This window comes from Corythoichthys intestinalis, chromosome 17 (genome assembly GCF_030265065.1).
Source record: "Corythoichthys intestinalis isolate RoL2023-P3 chromosome 17, ASM3026506v1, whole genome shotgun sequence".
Classification (NCBI taxonomy): domain Eukaryota; kingdom Metazoa; phylum Chordata; class Actinopteri; order Syngnathiformes; family Syngnathidae; genus Corythoichthys; species Corythoichthys intestinalis.
The window spans coordinates 18,548,526-18,567,862 of record NC_080411.1 but is presented as its reverse complement, the minus strand read 5'-3'; the positions used below and the strand labels follow the sequence as shown (position 1 = coordinate 18,567,862).

At 46.0% G+C, this 19,337-nt stretch overlaps 1 protein-coding gene across 2 annotated transcripts in view; it reads right to left on the bottom strand.

The window, feature by feature from the left end:
• LOC130905562 (electrogenic sodium bicarbonate cotransporter 4-like) overlaps window positions 1–19,337 on the bottom strand; it is a 41,014-nt gene that overhangs the window by 8,229 nt on the left and 13,448 nt on the right. Inside the window, exons 4-25 of one of the 2 annotated variants that reach the window (XM_057819092.1) lie at window positions 17,601–17,730; window positions 17,370–17,530; window positions 17,093–17,245; window positions 16,891–16,995; window positions 16,186–16,241; window positions 14,064–14,221; window positions 12,432–12,519; window positions 12,206–12,360; window positions 12,006–12,131; window positions 11,758–11,932; window positions 11,551–11,684; window positions 11,298–11,478; window positions 8,713–8,803; window positions 5,597–5,649; window positions 5,348–5,539; window positions 4,961–5,074; window positions 4,167–4,328; window positions 3,917–4,095; window positions 3,766–3,838; window positions 3,619–3,687; window positions 3,377–3,550; window positions 3,133–3,300 (exon numbers count right to left, since the gene is read on the bottom strand). In XM_057819092.1, the coding sequence (XP_057675075.1) occupies window positions 3,133–3,300; window positions 3,377–3,550; window positions 3,619–3,687; window positions 3,766–3,838; window positions 3,917–4,095; window positions 4,167–4,328; window positions 4,961–5,074; window positions 5,348–5,539; window positions 5,597–5,649; window positions 8,713–8,803; window positions 11,298–11,478; window positions 11,551–11,684; window positions 11,758–11,932; window positions 12,006–12,131; window positions 12,206–12,360; window positions 12,432–12,519; window positions 14,064–14,221; window positions 16,186–16,241; window positions 16,891–16,995; window positions 17,093–17,245; window positions 17,370–17,530; window positions 17,601–17,730 (2,897 nt within the window). Of the gene's footprint in view, window positions 1–3,132; window positions 3,301–3,376; window positions 3,551–3,618; window positions 3,688–3,765; window positions 3,839–3,916; window positions 4,096–4,166; window positions 4,329–4,698; window positions 4,813–4,960; window positions 5,075–5,347; window positions 5,540–5,596; window positions 5,650–8,712; window positions 8,804–11,297; window positions 11,479–11,550; window positions 11,685–11,757; window positions 11,933–12,005; window positions 12,132–12,205; window positions 12,361–12,431; window positions 12,520–14,063; window positions 14,222–16,185; window positions 16,242–16,890; window positions 16,996–17,092; window positions 17,246–17,369; window positions 17,531–17,600; window positions 17,731–19,337 lie in introns of both variants that reach the window. The other variant, XM_057819093.1, reaches the window with a different exon arrangement.

Genomic DNA, 19,337 nt, shown 5'->3' with positions numbered 1-19,337 from the left:
CCTGGTCTTTGTTGCAAATCATTCAGCACTGACAGTTTAACCAATGAAGTTTTAGCGGAAACAAGACGCACGTTGTCGTTGTTGTAATAACTTCAATTACTGTCATTGTGCTAATAGTTGTGGTCCATTTGCTTGTCGCCACAGTTGTTGTTAGTGAGACAGGCGCGAGGCGTTAAAGAGATGAGGTGAGCGAGCAGGAAGGAGAAGAAGAAAAGCCAGGCACGGAGCGCTAACTTCAGCAACACTGCAGGACAGAGAAGACAAAATTCGTGTTAGATACACGGATGACCAACACTCATAGCATATCTAACATTTCCACGCAAGTAGGCGCTATCGCAGCAAGGCCGAGACCAACAAGAGGTAAGAGCGTGCATGTGTGCGTACGTACGTACGCCGTCGCCATGCCCTTGGGGGAGAATCCTCCCCGCAGAAAGTCAATTTTGCTCTCACCTTACGACATGAATTTCTAGTAAAACTTATCAGTAGGAGTATTTAATGCTCACAGTTGGGTATCGTCACAGTATGATGATGTCACGGCAAATACGGTTGTGTATTGTTGTCCGCTCATCAGTTCTTCAAAAGTCACCGACAGATGATTAAATTGATCGATAGTCGTGACCTTTCAACACAACTTTGAAGACACTGTTTGTTGTTTATACGAAATTCTGAAAATATTTGGTGGGTGAACATTTTTCCATGACGGCGATGTGACAAAGAGGGCCTAAAAACGAGTCTCGGGAGACTAAAACATAACGAAACAAATGCCAGTTTTCGTCTGACGAGGCGACGACAAGACAAAAATGCCACAGTTTCTGTCATGTGTTCACAATGCGTGTCGTGTCATGTGCTGCGCCACCCCCACTCACCCCCCATCCTCAACCGTGTTAGGTTGCACTCCATAGCTTGCTTGTTTTTAAACACTTTTCTCGCTTTGCAATACTGCTTTAACATTTAAAGGTCTGTGCTGAGTCATCATTACAGACTAAATACACACTAAACTCTTAGCGTTAGCCTCGCATTCGCTTTAGCTTTAGTATTTAGAGTGGTGAGCGTCATTTTAAACTCTTGGACATCTTTTTTCCACATATAGTCGGTAGGGTAGTCGGTAGTCCGGGTAGGTTTAATTACCGTATTGGCCCGAATGTAAGACGGCCCTGATTATCAGACGACCCCCTCTTTTTCAAGACTCGTTTGAAACAAGACTTTTTGAACACCAAATTAATTTTTATACAGAAAATAATTACAGTACAGTACAGTACAGTCCGAAACAAATGATTATAACAATATATTTGAGAGAAAAAGCATGTTATTTTGCCTCATTCAAATCTTAATATCTGAACCTTTAAATATGTCAACTAAAGTGCAATCACATTCGTAAATGAATGGTTTCTGGTTTATGAAATGTAAATAAACCAATCTATTGTGATCAAACAAGAAAATTGCAATAACTGCATTAACCATCAAAGTGAAGTCTAACTGTAACTGTAGTCTTGAAACAAATCTAAATAAGGAAAAACATTGCAATAAAACAATGCAAACTGGTTAAACTTGAGAGTAGCTGAGATCTGTCATGGCAGAACATCACTTTAATGATAACTGGCGCCATCTAGCGTTGTGAATGGGGAGAGTAGCTGAGGGCCGTCATGACAGAACATCGCTTCAATGATATCTGGCGCCATCTAGCGTCGTGAACGGGTATAGACCCTACCCACCGACGTCACAAAATCACGTGCTCGCTGTATGGTTCCGCCCCCTTGTCCGTCATTTTGTGTCTGTATTATCAATGGTCTCAATTGATCGAGCAATTTATAATGCATTTCATGGAAGACCCGGTGCTTTCGGATGCCGTAAACTCACTTGATGCGTTGCATAAAAGGCGTTATGTGGAAAAGCTTCAGTTTATCCATTCGCCAGATCCATATTTGATGCCTAAATCGATGTTTTTCGACCCGCTGTCTCCGCCGTATTTGCCTGACATCTGCTAGCTAGCGTGATATGTACAACTATCTTGTCCACACAAAATCAGCCTATTCTCACGAAAGTTTGAAAAACTTTAAGAGCTTGGAGGCTTATAAATACTTCGTTGCTGGTTGGGTGAAACAGGTCCTCGTCCACGAAAATTCGGCAGGAATCTATCTTGTGCTTGGAAAGGTGAGTTACGAAATTTTCAATTCAAAATCTTTTGTTATTGCTAACATCCACTGTCAAGTCTAATGTATTTAATGTCGTTTGTCAATGGAGTTAGGGCTTTTAATGTTTATATGGTTTAGCGATAGCACTCTCACTACATACATACGTGTATGTTGTCGGCGATTAGCCTAGCAATGATCTTAATTGTGGTTGTCAGCCCAAAACCCTCTAAATATATATTGAATGCATCTTACCAGATATAAAATGACTACTACATAATCTGTGGTAATCGTTTGGAGCCCAGTTTTCTCGTCGAATTGCAGCAGCCCATCTCGCTCTCTTCTCTCCGGGTCTCTCGGAATCCGGTAGAACTTCAAGTCTTTCCGTCTTCTCCGTCTATCTTCTCTGTTATTGCAACCGACCGCCACACACGCCTTCACCATTTTGATAATTAATGTTAACGAGCAGAAAAACACGTTGTAAATAGGAGGAATGTACGTAGCCGTAACAGGTAAACATGATGTGTTGACGGACAATTGGGCGGCACCAGTCAGGAGGAAGGAGTTGTGACGTCACGTGGGTAGGGTCTATACTGTCTAGACCGCGAATAAAAGACGACCCCCTCTTTTTCAGTCTTATTTCAATGCAAAAAACACCGTCTTATATTCGGGCCAATATGGTAGTTGAAAATAATACTGTACTGTTTTTCTGCTAATTGTGAACTATCATCACCGAGTTGGCGTTGTGTGCTTGTCTGCCAACGTTCATTCCAAATGGTTGGAAATCTTTTTTTTAATTTATCTATTTATTTTGGGAATTGGAATCGGTTTGGAATTTTAGAGATGAAAACATTTTGAGTCATTGTTGACTAGAACGAGACAAAGACCAACACGTTTTGAAATGATTTAAATATGACTGATACTTGTATTTTGGTTCAAACGACTAAGACGAAATGAAATAGGGCTGCCAAAAACAATGCGTTTTAAACAAAACGGCGCTCACCTCCTCGTCGCTCTCCGTGTCGGCCGCTGCCTTCTTTTTCTTTTTTTTCTTCTTGTCGTCCTCGTTCTTTTTTTTGTCTTTGTCAGGCAGGATGTCATCCAGCCAAGCCAGGTCGTGCTGAGAGAACATCAGATCCAGGAGTTTCCTCACCACCATCAGGCCCAGGATCTGCGCAGGTCACAACAAACATGTGCACATGCGTGGTTGGGATCAGCCACGAAGCGCGCAGGACGCTGTCGCTCACCATCACAGGGAAGATGATGGCCAGGAAGGTGGACTTTAGAACCCAGAGGACAGCCAGGCAGGTGATTTGTACAAGGGTGAAGAGGTGGACCCGGCGCAAAGGAACATGACGCAGAAAGGCGAAGTCCGGCTGGTGCTTAGGCGCCATCAGGTACAGCTTGATGCGCTCCCAGAACTGAGGAACAAAGGCCGTCATGCACGCGCACCCCAAGACGCTCGCCCGAAGCCCTCGCTGACGCTGACCTGAATGCCGCTCAGCGAGGCCACGCCCATGTAGAGGAAGACGCCGTACAGCACCGGCATGGGGATGTACTGCGAGAGCGAGGTCGGCATTAGCTGCCCACTCGCCGGACTAGAAAGCCGAGGCGACGGTCGATCGCGGAGACCAACCTGCAAGACGGGAGCCAGGAAGATGGAAAGTCCTGTGAGGACAAAGACCAGCGTTCCGGTCAGCCTCTGCTCGCTGGGGAAGAGAAGAGAGTGGCCTGGTGCACTGACGGACAAAGAAATTTCAGCTTTAGGTGCTCGGCCGGCATCTTACCGGACCCCTAAAAACTGGGGCTGCTCCCCGGGGGCGCTGCATTCGCTCTCCATCTTGAGTGAGTCAATGTGGGCGATGGAGATAACGGTGGCGGCCACGTACCAAGGCAGACCCATGAAGGAGCACAGGGCCATCAGGACGCCCACCCACAGCAGGTCCAGGTGGTAGCCGCAACCTTTCTGCGGGGCACAAGATAAAGGCGCCTCGTAGAGCCGATCTCAACACGATCTCCAAATGGCATCCGGACAACCTTGAGTTTGTTCTCCTTGCGGTTGACGATGACGGCGCTGATCTGCTGGTCCATGAAGATCAAGATGGTGACTAGCAGGGCCGGCACGAAGCTAGCCAGGTACCACCACCAGGGGTTCTTGCCGAACGGCATCACCAGCCAGTTGCGGTCGGCGCGGGTGGGCTGCAAAACACCCAGTTTGCCGTTTGCGCAAAGCGTCTGGAAAAGCTTTCGCGCGGCTTCACTTTTTACACTTTGGCTTGCAACCAAAATTTTCACACGTTGATAGGTGGCCCGCGCTCACGGCTCCAAATTTGTTGGGGAGCGCTCAACAGCTCTAGAGCAGCACCCGCCGTATTCAAAACGGTCACGGTGATATCCAATTTCATCTATTTTGACATGGTCGCGCCTTTGTCGAATCCATAACACAAAACAAAGACCGACCGATTATTCAATCGTTTGTAAGACAGGTGCAAAAAGTGAAGCGGCGTGATTCCTCTGGGGATGCTAGAGTGGAGTTGCCAAGATGGCTAAAGTGAGAGAGGGAGATTACCTTCAACTCAGTGGGAACGATCAATTTGGGCGTGTCTAATCCCATCAACATATCCAGACCCACAAAGGACATGATTGACATGAAGATGGCAAAATCACTGATTAGCTTCCTTAGCTTAGCGTCACAGAGAGACAGTGAAGAGGAGAGGAGAAAGGCAAGAGCGATTGTTTAAATCTCCAACAAGAAATGCCATTTTGCATTCTAGCGAAGGAGCGTATGCAGGCCGAAGAAGGTAAAGCGAGGGAAGCGTGCCGGCCGGGACCTTCAGGTGCATGGGAACATGCAGTTTCGGGGTATCCAGGCCCAGGAGGAAGTCCAGTCCACAGAAGAGCAGGATGGAGATGACGATGGAGAAGTCGCTGATCAACTGACGCGACTGCGGCAGGTGAAAGGGGCGGAATCAGGGTAGGGGACAACGAGCATGCAGATACGCCTTACCGCAGTTAACACGGCAAGGTTTATGTTAGCGGTATCGTCTGCGCCGGTGGCACGTCACTTACGAAGTGGGACAATTTGGGTGAACGGCCGCAATTCACACATTTTAGGACACATCTAATGCATAGGACTCTCATCTTAGCACATTCTGGGTAAATTCTGGAACGCCATGCGAGTCGACTGCAGGGAAAAGAAAGTCCGATCCGGTCCTCACCTTGGTGGGAAAGTAGCGGCTGAACTTGAACTTCTTGAGCGTGACTGTCATGGAGTATGTGCCGAAGAACAGGATGAAGGACATGAGGGCCAAGTCGGGCACGTATTTGCAGGCTTTGCCCACCAAAGCACCGCCGTACTTCAGGCACTCCTTCTTGCTCAGCTGAGCCCAGTCCACGTCGCTCACGTTGAACTACGGGATGAGCGCTGTGTTACGCTCATGACGGTCTGGCTAGAAAAGCTCACTCACCAGAAGGGACGCATTGTCGTCAGCCAGAGGAGCTGAAATGTTCCGGGGGAGAGCTGGGGAAATAAGAATCTGCATGTCACGCAACAGCAAACGGGGAATGAAACTATGATGGTGGGAGAACTGAGGAGCAGGAACGAAGAAACGGGAAGTGAAAGCACAGGAACCGGAAAGTGTCATTGAGGTAACAGGAAGTCAAAACTAAACGGCAGGCGGGGAAACTCACGTTTTTGGGCCACGCCCCCACCAGGAAGCAGGAACACAAAAGTAAAAGATGAAGACCAAAAGATGAATGCGAAGCACCTGCCCGACAGACCGCCCGCTCTCCCCTCCCTGAATGGCCACAGGAATGACGGCAGCTCCGTGGAAAGATTTCATTTGGTCAAAGCGCACAAAGTGAGCAGCCAGCCCCTCTGTGACATCTGGATTTTGGTCTGTTTTACCGCTGTAAGTCCCCCACCCATGAGGGCAACCATCATTTAATCTCAACCTAGAATTTTATCTGTCGACGAGGTTTCTCCCTGACCATCTCCGCAAAATAAAAAAAAGCCTCGACTTTTTCTTTGCCCTGATAGGGGCTCTAGCTCAGGGCTAAAGGGTCTCTTATCTACCTGCTGGGTTGTAATAAGGATCTTTCTCAGGAATACTTCATTACGGTTACCAGGACCTTTTGGCTGGGGAAATGGCTACTCTACCAGTGAGCCGCGCATCGATATTGTGCGATGAGATGCTGGACTTGTGACATACAGTGGGGCAAATAAGTATTTAGTCAACCACCAATTGTGCAAGTTCTCCTACTTGAAAAGATTAGAGAGACCAGTAATTTTCAACATGGGTAAAGCTCGACCATGATGAACAGAATGTAGAAAAAAACAGAAAATCACATTGTTTGGTTTTTAAAGAATTTATTTCCAAATTAGAGTGAAAAATAAGTATTTGGTCACCTACAAACAAACAAGATTTCTGGCTGTCAAAGAGGTCTAACTTCTTTTAACGAGGCTCCACTCGTTACCTGTGTGAATGGCACCTGTTTTAACTCATTATCGGTATAAAAGACACCTGTCCACAAACTCAGTCAGTCACACCCCAAACTCCACTATAGCCAAGACCAAAGAGCTGTCGAAGGACACCAGAGACAAAATTGTAGACCTGCACCAGGCTGGGAAGACTGAATTGGCAATAGTGAAAACGTTTGGTGTAAAGAAATCAACTGTGGGAGCAATTATTAGAAAATGGAAGACATACAAGACCAATGATAATCTCCCTCGATCTGGGGCTCAATGCAAGATCTCACCCCGTGCATCAAAATGATAACAAGAACGGTGAGCAAAAATCCCAGAACCACACGGGGGCACCTTGTGAATGACCTACAGAGAGCTGGGACCACAGTAACAAAGGCTACTATCAGTAACACAATGCGCCGCCAGGGACTCAAATCCTGCACTGCCAGACGTGTCCCCCTGCTGAAGAAAGTGCACGTCCAGGCCCGTCTGCGGTTTGATAGAGAGCATTTGGATGGTCCCGAAGAGGACTGGGAGAATGTGTTATGGTCAGATGAAACCAAAATAGAACTTTTTGGTAGAAACACAGGTTCTCGTGTTTGGAGGAGAAAGAATACTGAATTGCATCCGAAGAACACCATACCCACTGTGAAGCATGGGGATGGAAATATCATGCTTTGGGGCTGTTTTTCTGCAAAGGGACCAGGACGACTGACCTGTGTAAAGGAAAGAATGAATGGGGCCATGTATCGAGAGATTTTGAGTTAAAATCTCCTTCCATCAGCAAGGGCATTGAAGATGAGGCTGGGCTGGCTGGGTCTTTCAGCATGACAATGATCCCAAACACACAGCCAGGGCAACAAAGGAGTGGCTTCGTAAGAAGTATTTCAAGGTCCTGGAGTGGCCTAGCCAGTCTCCAGATTTCAACCCCATAGAAAATCTGTGGAGGGAGTTGAAAGTCCGTGTTGCCCAACGACAGCCCATCCCCAAAACATCACTGCTCTAGAGGAGATCTGCATGGAGGAATGGGCTAAAATACCAGCAACAGTGTGTGAAAAGCTTGTGAAGAGTTACAGAAAATGTTTGGCCTCCGTTATTGCCAATAAGGGTACGTAACAAATTATTGAGATGAACTTTTGGTATTGACCAAATACTTATTCTCCACCATGATTTGCAAATAAATTCTTTAAAAATCAACCAATGTGATTTTCTGGGGGGTTTTCCACATTCTGTCTCTCATGGTTGAGGTTTACCCATGATGACAATTACAGGTCTCTCTAATATTTTCAAGTGTGAGAACTTGCACAATTAGTGGTTGACTAAATACTTATTTGCCCCACTGTATCATGGCTGATTGTATTTTGGTGTCACACTGGTTGCTTTAATCATGATAAATGTAACAACTTTAAAGTTTTCCATGTATAAGAAACATTCCGCGACAAATAACTCAAGTTATAGTCGAAAAAGTGCCAAAATAATGTCCCCTATAAATCGAATACATTGAACTGAGCCAAAATGTCTGTCATTAAATTAAAGGAATAATTGTGTTATATTTTAATTTAACACTAGTTTTCCCAAAGAGTCACTTGGTGGGGTGAAACCAAAGCATTAGAAATACAGGCAGGCAATAATGGGACATGCCAAAGCAAGGACAATTTCAAAGATGCATTTTTCTGGGCTTGTGCACAAATTTTTTATTGTTTATTACATTTCTTAGTGACTATTTCTTTCCGGTGATGCAGTAGTTATATGTGATGAGTTTGGAATTCATTATTTTTCATTTTATTTTTTTCCATGAGTGATGAGGGTCTTTCCCTCAGTTAACAAATCCCTAGCAGCTAAGATATCGAATGGTCACTCTTAAGCACAGCCACTGTGCTAAGCTGTGAGTGACCACCTCGTGCACAAAGGCCGCAGGTACACATACATTCACTTATTAACCAGCATACGTCCTGGCACGCAGGAGATATTTCCCCAGATTATTTTAAATGCTTTATTCGGCCCATATTACTGGATAACTCTATTGTGGGGCATTTTGCAAGTGCATCTTTTACCAAAATCCTCAGCAGCGCAAAGACAAAGAAGAGCAAGTCTTCAGGAGCCGTAACGAAAACTCACCCTGGTCCGGAGGGATGCAGTCGCACTTGTAGGTCGTGACGTAGTCTGGCTTGTAGGCACGGTTGATGGGGTAATACTTGAAGGCGCCCACCTGAGCACAATGCAAACAGCAGAGCAAGCTGAAATGTTGCTGTGCCAACTTGGTGGAAGGAAAGCTTAGCTAAGTGCTTCGTAGCAGGCGTAAAAGCGGCCAGCGGAGAGGACCGAGAGGAATCAGGTATGGAGTTCTATGTCTCGGCTCCGCTTCTGTCCCCCGTTCAAAATGTTGGGGCGGCATAGGTAGGCAGGCAGACATACAGTGGAGCAAATAAGTATTTAGTCAACCATTAATTGTGCAAGTTCTCCGACTTGAAAATATTAGAGAGACCTGTAATTGTCAACATGGGTAAACCTCAACCATGAGAGACAGAATGTGGAAAAAAAAAAAAAAAAAACAGAAAATCACAGTTTGATTTTTAAAGAATTTATTTGCAAATCATGGTGGAAAATAAATATTTGGTCAATACCAAAAGTTCATCTAAATACTTTGTTATGTACCCTTTGTTGGCAATAACAGAGGCCAAACGTTTTCTGTAACTTCACAAGCTTTTCACACACTGTTGTTGGTATTTTGGCCCATTCCTCCATGCAGATCTCCTCTAGAGCAGTGATGTTTTGGGGCTGTCGTTGGGCGACACGGACTTTAAACTCCCTCCACAGATTTTCTATGGGGTTGAGATCTGGAGACTGGCTCGGCTACTCCAGGACCTTGAAATGCTTCTTCAGAAGCCACTTCTTTGTTGCCCTGGCTGTGTGTTTGGGATCATGGTCATGCTGAAAGACCCAGCCACGTCTCATCTTCAATGCCCTTGCTGATGGAAGGAGATTTTCCCTCAAAATCTCTCGATATATGGCTCAATTCATTCTTTCTTTTACACAGATCAGTCATCCTGGTCCCTTTGCAGAAAACCAGCCCCAACGTATGATGTTTCCACCCCCACGCTTCACAGTGTGTATGATGTTCTTCGGATGCAATACAGTATTCTTTCTCCTCCAAAAACGAGAACCTGTGTTTCTACCAAAAAATTCTATTTTGGTTTCATCTGACCATAACACATTCTCCCAGTCCTCTTCTGGATCATCCAAAGGCTGTCTAGCGAACCGCAGACGGGCCTAGACGTGTACTAGCTTCAGGAGGGGGACACGTCTGGCAGTGCAGGATTTGAGTCCCTGGCAGCACATTGTGTTACTGATAGTAGCCTTTGTTACTGTGGTCCCAGCTCTCTGTAGGTCATTCACTAGGTCCCCCCCTGTGGTTCTGGGATTTTTGCTCACCGTTCTTGTTATCATTTTGACACCACAGGGTGAGATCTTGCATGGAGCCCCTGATCGAGCGAGATTATCAGTGGTCTTGTATGTCTTCCATTTTCTAATAATTGCTTCCACAGTTGATTTCTTTCCACCAAGCGTTTTACCTATTGTAGATTCAGTCTTCCCAGCCTGGTGCAGGTCTACAATTTTGTCTCTGGTGTGCTTCGACAGCTCTTTGGTCTTGGCCATAGTGAAGTTTGGAGTGTGACTGACTGAGTTGTGGACAGGTGTCTTTTATACCGATAATGAGTTAAAACATGTGCCACTAATACAGGTAACGAGTGGAGCCTCATTAGACCTTGTTAGAAGAAGTTAGACCTCTTTGACAGCCAGAAATCTTGCTTGTTTGTAGGTGACCAAATACTTATTTTCCACTCTAATTTGGAAATAAATTATTAAAAATCAAACAATCTGATTTTCTGTTTTTTTTCCCCAAATTCTGTCTTTCATGGTTGAGGTTTACCAATGTTGACAATTACAGGCCTCTCTAATCTTTTCAAGTAGGAGAACTTGCACAATTGGTGGTTGACTAAATACTTATTTGCCCCACTGTAGGAGTGATCAGTGATTCTTGTGAAAGCCATACATTCAGGTAATGAAGGACATTTAACAAAACTAGCTTAAAATAGCAGTGCTGTGATTCGGTCATGATTTTCATCAACAGTTTGAGCTCCCTAATTGATTGACAATAAAATATCTCATTGATTAATGTGTTAAAATGTAATTTTACAAATTATGGTAATGATTATCTATGGTATGTGGGGAGCTATGCATGAATTGACGACCTTAAAATCATTTCCAAAAAGTAAAATTTTGGTTAAAAAAAAAAATGGAGGACTGCATAGGGCACATAATAGACATAACCATCTTTCAGGTTTTCCTGACGACAGTATATCCATTCCAAGACATAGTTTAGGTTAGCTTAATGAGAATCACCCAGTGGTGTGGTGTGCCCTTCCCCGTCCGTCCCTACCACCTTCAACCTTGAGCTGTCCAGCGATTTGGTGCGATGCGATGACTTTTATGTGTATTGTTTTCAGATCTCTCAATTTTCTACTTTTAGAGGAGAAGCGAGGTGTTCGATGGGTTCTGTTTACCCACGTATGTGTTTGTTGGATCTATTCCCTTTGGCGGAGGGTAGCCAACCCGCAATCAATTTGGTCGCTCTAAAATATTCGCAATGACACTAAATGGCTATTCCGTTCTATTATTGTTGTGTTTTGTATGCGTCAGACCATCTTTTTGATGGCGTCTGAGATGAAGATGAAGGAGATGAGACTGGAGAAGCCTTCCTCGGTGAAGCGGGTCATGTACTGGATGATGTAGCTGGCGTCAGACAGCACCAAAATCAGGCACTGCAGACAGGAATGGATCCCGATCCACAGGCGCAGCTCCATGTAGTCCACGCCGTTGTTTCTGTGCACAAACCCTCGCTAGAGCTTCTCGCCGTCCCGTTCTACGACTGAGGGAACTCGGCCTCGGCCTTACTTGCAGAACTCGTAGAGTAGTTTCTCGAAGATGAGGATGGGTCCGGTGGAGCTGAGGATGATGAGCGGCTGACCGCCGAACAAACAGAAGACTGTTCCCGCCAACGCCGTGCCCAGGAAGCTCTCCATCACGCCCTGAGGACGATGAGGGAGAGGCGGTGAGGTCGGTGAGGACCGGATCTGACCGGAAGCCATGTGCGGAGTTCACCTGGTAATTGTCAGTGGCGTCGCCCAGCAGGCCGCCGAAGGTGATGGCATTGGTAATGCAGCCCAAGTAGATGAAGAGCACAGCCGACACGGTCTGGATGTGGAAGCCGTCGTAAATGTCGCTGCAATACCACGGCAACTTCCTCTTGATGTCCAACCACAAGCCGCCGGCCAGCCTATGGATGGGAAGAAAAAACGTGAACCGGGGGCACCGCCAAACGTTGCGCCCGCCAGATGAGGACGTCTTACCTGCCGGTGAACTTGAGCTCCTCGCCGATCTCGTGCTGGACGGGAAGCGGCTCGTCTCCACTGCCAGCCGCCCCTCCGGCCGAGCCATTGGCTTGAGCCGGCTCCTCCAGGTTGAGCACCGACTTCCTGTGAGCCACGCGAGCAGACGCCGTGAGTGAGTCAGCGAGAGAGCGGCCGGTCACGGTGGTGGCGGCTCCTGCCTCATCTCTGCCGACGGGACTTTCTTGGGGGGTTCTATGCGGATCTTGGGGTCCCATTCCCCAGGAGGCAGGACAATGACCTCGTCCAGGAACTCATCCACGCCGGCGATCAGGTCTTCACGCTCCCTGGCTTTGTATGCCACGTCACTGAAGAGCTGGTGGCACACGCAAGGTCAAAAGGGCTGGACGGGGGAGCTGTACCGTGGTCGTGCCTGGGCGGACTTACGTCGTCCACCATCAGCGTGGCTATGGCGCGGCCGATCTCGTTGTAAGACTTGGTCTTGCCGGGAGGACCCAGCAGGATGAAAAGGAATCTGCGAGAAACACCGCGCTCACAAACGGAAGCTCAAAGCAGGCGAGCCACTACGTCGGGGTGTCCAAAGTGTTTTAGCTTTCAGAAAAATCAATGGCTCTGTCTTCATTTGTTAAATAAGAGGATCGAAATCGAGCAAAAGAAGGGTATTTATTTTGAAGTATGAACGGTAGACCTCCGATCCACTTTGACCAGGATGGGTCAAATTGGATTGGATGTTTATTGCTATCAAAGGCAGTGGAAGATGATCACTCAATGCCAGCTTTCCCATTTGAAAAAAGAATCCAGAGAACCGCTCCATTTTACATCAATTGATTTGTCCAAAAGAAATTCTAAAGTTTCTCCCATTGATTTCAACATGTTGTCAGGTTTTGACCCCAGACCTAATGGAGAGTCACTGTTTAAGTGAATAGCTCTATCTAGTGTTAGAGTTGAGAAGTGCAAGGGAATGTGTGTTGAATTAATGCTCCGTATCATTTACTGCAGGCCAATCAAAAGTGGGCGGCGGGACACACACAGTTGGTCGTAGTTTGGTCTCCTCCGTGCTACTATGGGGTGCTGTTTGTAAAGCAGCACATGCTGAAAATTTCGATGACATTTTCTCACATTTAGCACCACACAGTGTTTAAAATGGTTTGAAATTTTTAGAGTCACTTTTTTTTTTTTTTTTTTTTTTGCACATTTACAACATTATTTAGCAACTTAAATATTTATTTTTAAATAAGTTTTGGACCTCAATGTTTAAATCCAGAACTAAATATTTAATTTAAATATTAAATTTATATCCTAAATGTTAAATCAGGAAACGGTCGGAACTAAATATTTAGTTTAATATGCAAATTCAAATGACTGGAGACCGGAAGTAAAAAAATAATTACTGGTGGAGCAGCTCAGACTGTCTGTTTAAGTTGCTTGAAAATTAATAAAACCTACTCAACGGTGGCAGTCTGCTCTTAGACATGAGTCATTATGATAATAACAATATATAGATAAAATACATATTTAGGAGAAACTATTTAAAGAGTATTTTGTGTGCTCCAGCTTTTACTTTGTTACTTCCGGTCTCCAGTCGTGTGAATTTGCATATTAAACTAAATATTTAGTTCCAAACGTTTCCAGATTTAGCATTTAGGATATAGGATATAACTTTAAGATTTAAATTAAATATTTAGTTCTGGATTCAAACATTCAGGTCCCAAACTTCTTATTTAAAAATTAATATTTAGGTTGCTAAATAATGTTGTAAATGTGCAAAAAAAAGGTGACTCTAAAAATTTTAACACCACGTTTTCAACACTGTGGCACTAAATGTGAGAAAATGTTGTCGTAATTTTCAGCATGTGCTGCTTTACAAACGGCGCCCCATATGCTAAACGTTTACTCTTGGAATCAAATTTTTTTCTCGACAGTACATGGATGGAAACCTGCGCCAATGGAATTTTGCCACTAAATTTCAATGCCATGTGTGAGAAATTATAGACACTGAATCTCCGCGATGGAGCAAATTGCTTTCCATTCAAGTCCTTTGGTACGCGGCTGACCCACCTGGTGGGCACGGGGACTTCGGTGAGGCCGCCCAACGTGGTCGCCTGCGCCAAACGCACGAAGGAGACGAAGGGTTTGTCCAGGAAGTCCACCTCGCCGATCAGCACATTGGACGCCTCTGCGTCGCGTGGAATCTTCTTCATGAATTTGTTCTTCAGCTGCGTGCGGGATAACTTTGTCACTTGGCCGCCATCGTACCTCTGCCAGACCGACCCCTTTCTTTCGCAGACCGTGCGTGTCTCGCTCGCTGTTGTTGCTCCCACTAATTTAAACTGCTACTCCTCCGTTACGCTGTGACTCATTGTTGCCCGTCGTGTCGCCTACCGGTAGAGGGCGTCGGACGGATTGGATTGGACATCCGTCATTGTCTCAGAAAGGGCTTTTTTTTTTTCTTCTTTTTTTTTAAGACGGCTGTGTATGGCGGTCGGCGGTTTGAAACTATATATAGCGCAGTATCGGCGCGTTGTTTGCCTCGATACCGATGACATCATTTTCAGTAACGATACCGATACTAGTTCGAGTGCAACACTACTTGTCGCGACTTTCTGACTTGTGTAGGGCTGCAGCTATCGATTATTTAAGTAGTTAGTTCGAGTAATCGGATTAGGAACATTTAATGCGTTGTAGAATAGATTTTCGAAAGATGTAAAACAAAGGCTTGCTAACATTGCACTTTGAAATGAGCATTGAATGCGTATACAAAATAAAAATTGCACTTTCCTTTAATAATAAATTTTAAAAACCTGAGCTTAGCCTCATACGAAATGAAAAAATAAATAAATGACGATCTAAGTACGAAAAAAAGAACAACTGACTAACTTGCGTAGCAAAAATCAGCTAGATTAAATGCTACAAAATGCTAACTTTTTGTTTACAATGCTCTTAAGAAATCATTCAAACACATATTCCCACAAAAAAACGGCTAAATATACCTATAAATTTAATTATGAATGCATTAAAAAAACATTAACTCAAACAAAAACTTATGCTTATATTGCTCTTAACAGGGAGCCGCTGGATTCAGCCATGTTAAATGAGTTGTCATATTCACTGTTGCCACAAGAGGACAGTGTATCCACCCAACTCAATACAACTAAATGCAAACACTTTCAAAACAAACCATTACAATACTAAACGAATCCTCGAAGCAGCAAAATTAGATTCGAAGCCTTTTTCTATTTGAATTACTCAAGTTAATCGATTAATCGTTGTAGCACTAGACTTGTCAGTCCTTTCTAGAAGCTCTTATTAATGACCCCAGGTCTACTACGACTAGGGTTGGCCATCGAGTATCAATGGGAACTGGTTCTAACACGCCGATGCTCCCGGAATCGTTCGAGTTTTAAAATTTCGAATCCATGTTTCGATGCCCTGACCGTGAGCGTAAAAAAATTGCCAGAGTTCAAAGACTGATATTTACATATAAGTTAAAATTAGCCCTGTGAGAAGTCCATATAATTTAAAAAATCATCGAGAAGTTATAACTTTAATATAAACCACGCAATTTTTTCTTACCCTGCCTCTTTTTTTTTGACCCTGCCTCTTAAAAGAATCTGAATCGAGAATCTTTCGGAACCGGAATCGAAACATGGAATCGGAATTGGAACCGGAATCGTTCAATTTCAAAAGATGCCCAACCCTAAATATGACCATGAGCAAGGCCACGCCTCTTGACGCGCGACAGTTGAAAAGTGGGAGACTGGCGCGGGTGAGCTTTGTTTTGGTTCCCACAGCCGTAGGGAGATTAACGGCGCCGGTCAGCTGCCGGGAAATCTCAGGCTCTTAACACGTGGGGGCGAGGTCACGCTCGGGGCCTCCCAGCCATTTTGCACCTCTGATATTTGGGATTTTCATTCCTCGGGAAGCTAAAGTCTAGCCGTTTTCAGGATTTGCTTTTAAAATACACGGAATATGTTTCAAGATGAAAAAAAACCGCGCGCATATTCAACCGTCCCATCGTGTTAAAACGAGAGCAAGTGATGCTTTGCAGTTGACGTTGCCACAATATCATCTAGTGATGTGTCTTTTTGGAATCAAGGTAAACAAGCTCCTACTGCTAAAAGTATTCAAAAGGATCGAGTTGAACGTCCCCGTCCGGCTACCGTCGCGGCAACGGAGTTACCTGGTCAGAGCTGGGTGTTTCCGAAATGTCGTTCATGCTGCGACTGTGCGCGTGATCTGCCAATGCAAAAGACACAAAGGCAAACGTTCAACAAAGAAAGCATTGACCCGCCAGGATTACGTTCTCAATCCTTTCGGGCTGGACGGACGGCAAACAAAAAGAAGGGAACGCAAATTCCCGTCTAATCCCACTCACGAGTTGCTCTGCCCGCAGGAACACAAAAATGGCCCCGCACATTTATACGAAAAACACTACATTTAAAAAATAAAACATTGATGATTTTACTTGCGGCCAATGGGTGAAAAATAGCAAATAGACCTTGAATAAACTCTTTGACTTTTATCAAAGAGATGAATACTGTATAAGGAGATGGATACTGGTGTACAATATACCCAAAGAGAAAATCCTGATTCTTTCAAATAGATGGGACCTCAAACACACCTGCCAATTAGTGAAACAAGCAAAGCGTTAGTGTGTTAGCATTGGATGCTAAAGCTAGGGTGACTGATGGATGGAAGTGATTGCGTGTGTTTGTGTACACGCGCCCACAGAGTCTGAACTTGTACTCTGAAGGGTGGCGTTGGCATTACTCCCAAATAAAAAGCTACATGAAGATGACCCGCCCCCTAAAATCTACCAGATTTGACCCCGCCGACTCCACAGTTCCAGCTCCTCTGTGTGCGCGCGGATGTTGGTGCGACTCACGCAGGCGTCCCAAGCTTCCGGAGCGTCGCGTCTGCAGGTCGTCGGTGGAACGATGGACGGCGGAGGCGGAGCTAGTGCTACGACTAAGTGCCCGAGGACTACGATCTGAGCACACAGGGGGCGGAGTCGTGGAGAGGCGGACCAAGCGGTAGCATGTTAGGCCGAAGCGCAAAGCCGGTCGCCGCGAGCGAGACGCGCTTACCAGCGGCTGCGGTGGACTTTCCGATGTCGGCCAGTGAGCGGTGGATGGGCTTCTTGGTCTGGTGACGATGTTTACGCAGCAGCACAAAGACAATGTTTTCCTTCACATCCTCCGAGATCAGGCCATCAGCGATCTGACGCTCTACCACCTCGTCTGCAGAGACGCGGTTAGCGGCGGGACGACACGGCAGGCACACGTTCAAAGTCGCACATGCCGCACGGTGTCAAATCCTCCCAACTGTGTCTTGCTAAAAGTCTCTTTTGCGTCTCGGTCTCACCTACGATCTGCGGCAGAGAGAAGGCTTCCAGGTCCAGGAGGATGCTGCCTGTCTGCAGGCACGTGCGCAGCTCAAAGAGGCTGTGCAGCGTCAGCGTGGACACGTGAGGCTTGCTCCAGCGCTCGCCGCCCTCCTCCACCTTCTCCTCGAACTTCACCCACCTGTCGACGGCAAGCGGCCCGTCAAGGCCCGTCGAAAGCAAGGGTGCCCCTTCCCTGGCATCCGCCTCACCTGGCCGACTCCTTCCACTCCAGCTCTCCACCCTCCTGCTGCAGGGTGTCCATCTCGGTGAAGATGGTGGGCGTGGGGCCTCCGTCGTCCTCTCCCAGAATGTGACGGAGGCGCTCCGCCGCTGGCGACACTGCACGATGGACGGGTTAGGGTTAGCGAACCTCAATCCTTCCAAACCCTATTTGCCCTTAAGTTCCAGAGCCTTTTTTTGGCATTCAGTTTTTTGTTTTTTGGTGCAACTACAAAGAGCTCAGCAGCAATATTGCTCAACAAAACATAATTTTTTTTCTGGCCTTAAAACAGTTTTTTTTCAATCCACCCACACTAGCGTTACGATCGACCGGTAGATCTCGATCGACATCATGAGCACCCCTGGCCAAAATCATTGTACTGTAGTTTCTCCGAAGCCAAAAATCAAAACGACTATTACGATTGCTCAGCTGGTTCCAGGAGCTTCCCGGTTCCTCATCGCCGCCAGCAGACGGTGTCCGGCGCAAAGAAGCCATGACGGCGAAAAGCCGCCGAGCCCGAGAAGACGCCCGTAGCCGCTCGCTATAGCTCGAGTAACCGACGCTATGTCCAGGCCCGCTACTAACGCACTGGCCCCTCCAAAATGGTGCGCGAGTGTCCGCGGAGAAAACAAAAAAGTTTCATTTGGCCAGCAGACACGCACCGCCAAGCTCTGGAGCACTCTCCTCCTCTTCAGTTCACACACACACACACAACTCTAATCAGCTTAGAAGCTAAGACTTTTGGGCCCCCCACCCCCGAGGTACTTGGGAATGCGTTGAGCCCGCACCCGCCAAACTTTCCGCACGTGACATTTGCCAATCGGCGAGGCTACAAATTTTCTGATGGCGAACTTTGACCGCGTCGGGAAGGATTTTCTTGGCGTTAGCTCCGGGTCAGAACTTTCCCACGTATTTCCACGAGTCAACCTGAGTCATTTGTGATATTTGGAATTAAAAGTGTGGCAACGGCAATCCACAAAAATGCACCGTCGTTGACCTTTCACAAATTTGCTCTGTCCCCAAAGCGGCCATCGACAGTGCCGCAAAACCCAATTTTAGGGCCTGTCAAATCCCACTTCAACCACTGAACACGAGGTCGCCAACTATTTTATTTGGGGGAGTGCGGTTCTTTCCATTTCCAAAGCCAAAAACACAACTGCCTTCCAGGCACGTGCGGGGGGGTTGCTTCAGCAACTGCCCCTTTGCCCCTACATGCCCAAAGTGCCCCTTTTGACTGGCATTTTTTTTGTTGCATATGTGTGTGCTGGCCGACTGTGCAGACACGCCACCGACACACCACTTTACTTGAACGCCGAAAACAATTTAAAAAAAAAAAAAAAAAAGAAAGAAAGAAAGAAAGAAACTGTCTGCGTGCCACTAAGCCGCCATAAACACCCTCCTCCTCCCTCCTGCATGCCCACTCGCTTGCTTGTTGGCCCGGCTAGTGTCGGCCACCCAACCGGCCTCAGTGCTACGATATTGGAAAAAATTATTGCTGCGATTTTTTGGGGGGTTTGCGATATATTGCGATATTATATTGCAATATGAAAAAAATATACATATATATATATATATATATATTTTTTTTTTTAAATAAATTTTTACTAGATGACTTGAATAGCTGTTTGGAAAGACTTTGGATGACTCATCATGACCACAGTGTACAGTATTCCATCGTTTTTCGCGGTCAATAGGGACCAGAACCCGCCGCAAAAGTGAAAAACCG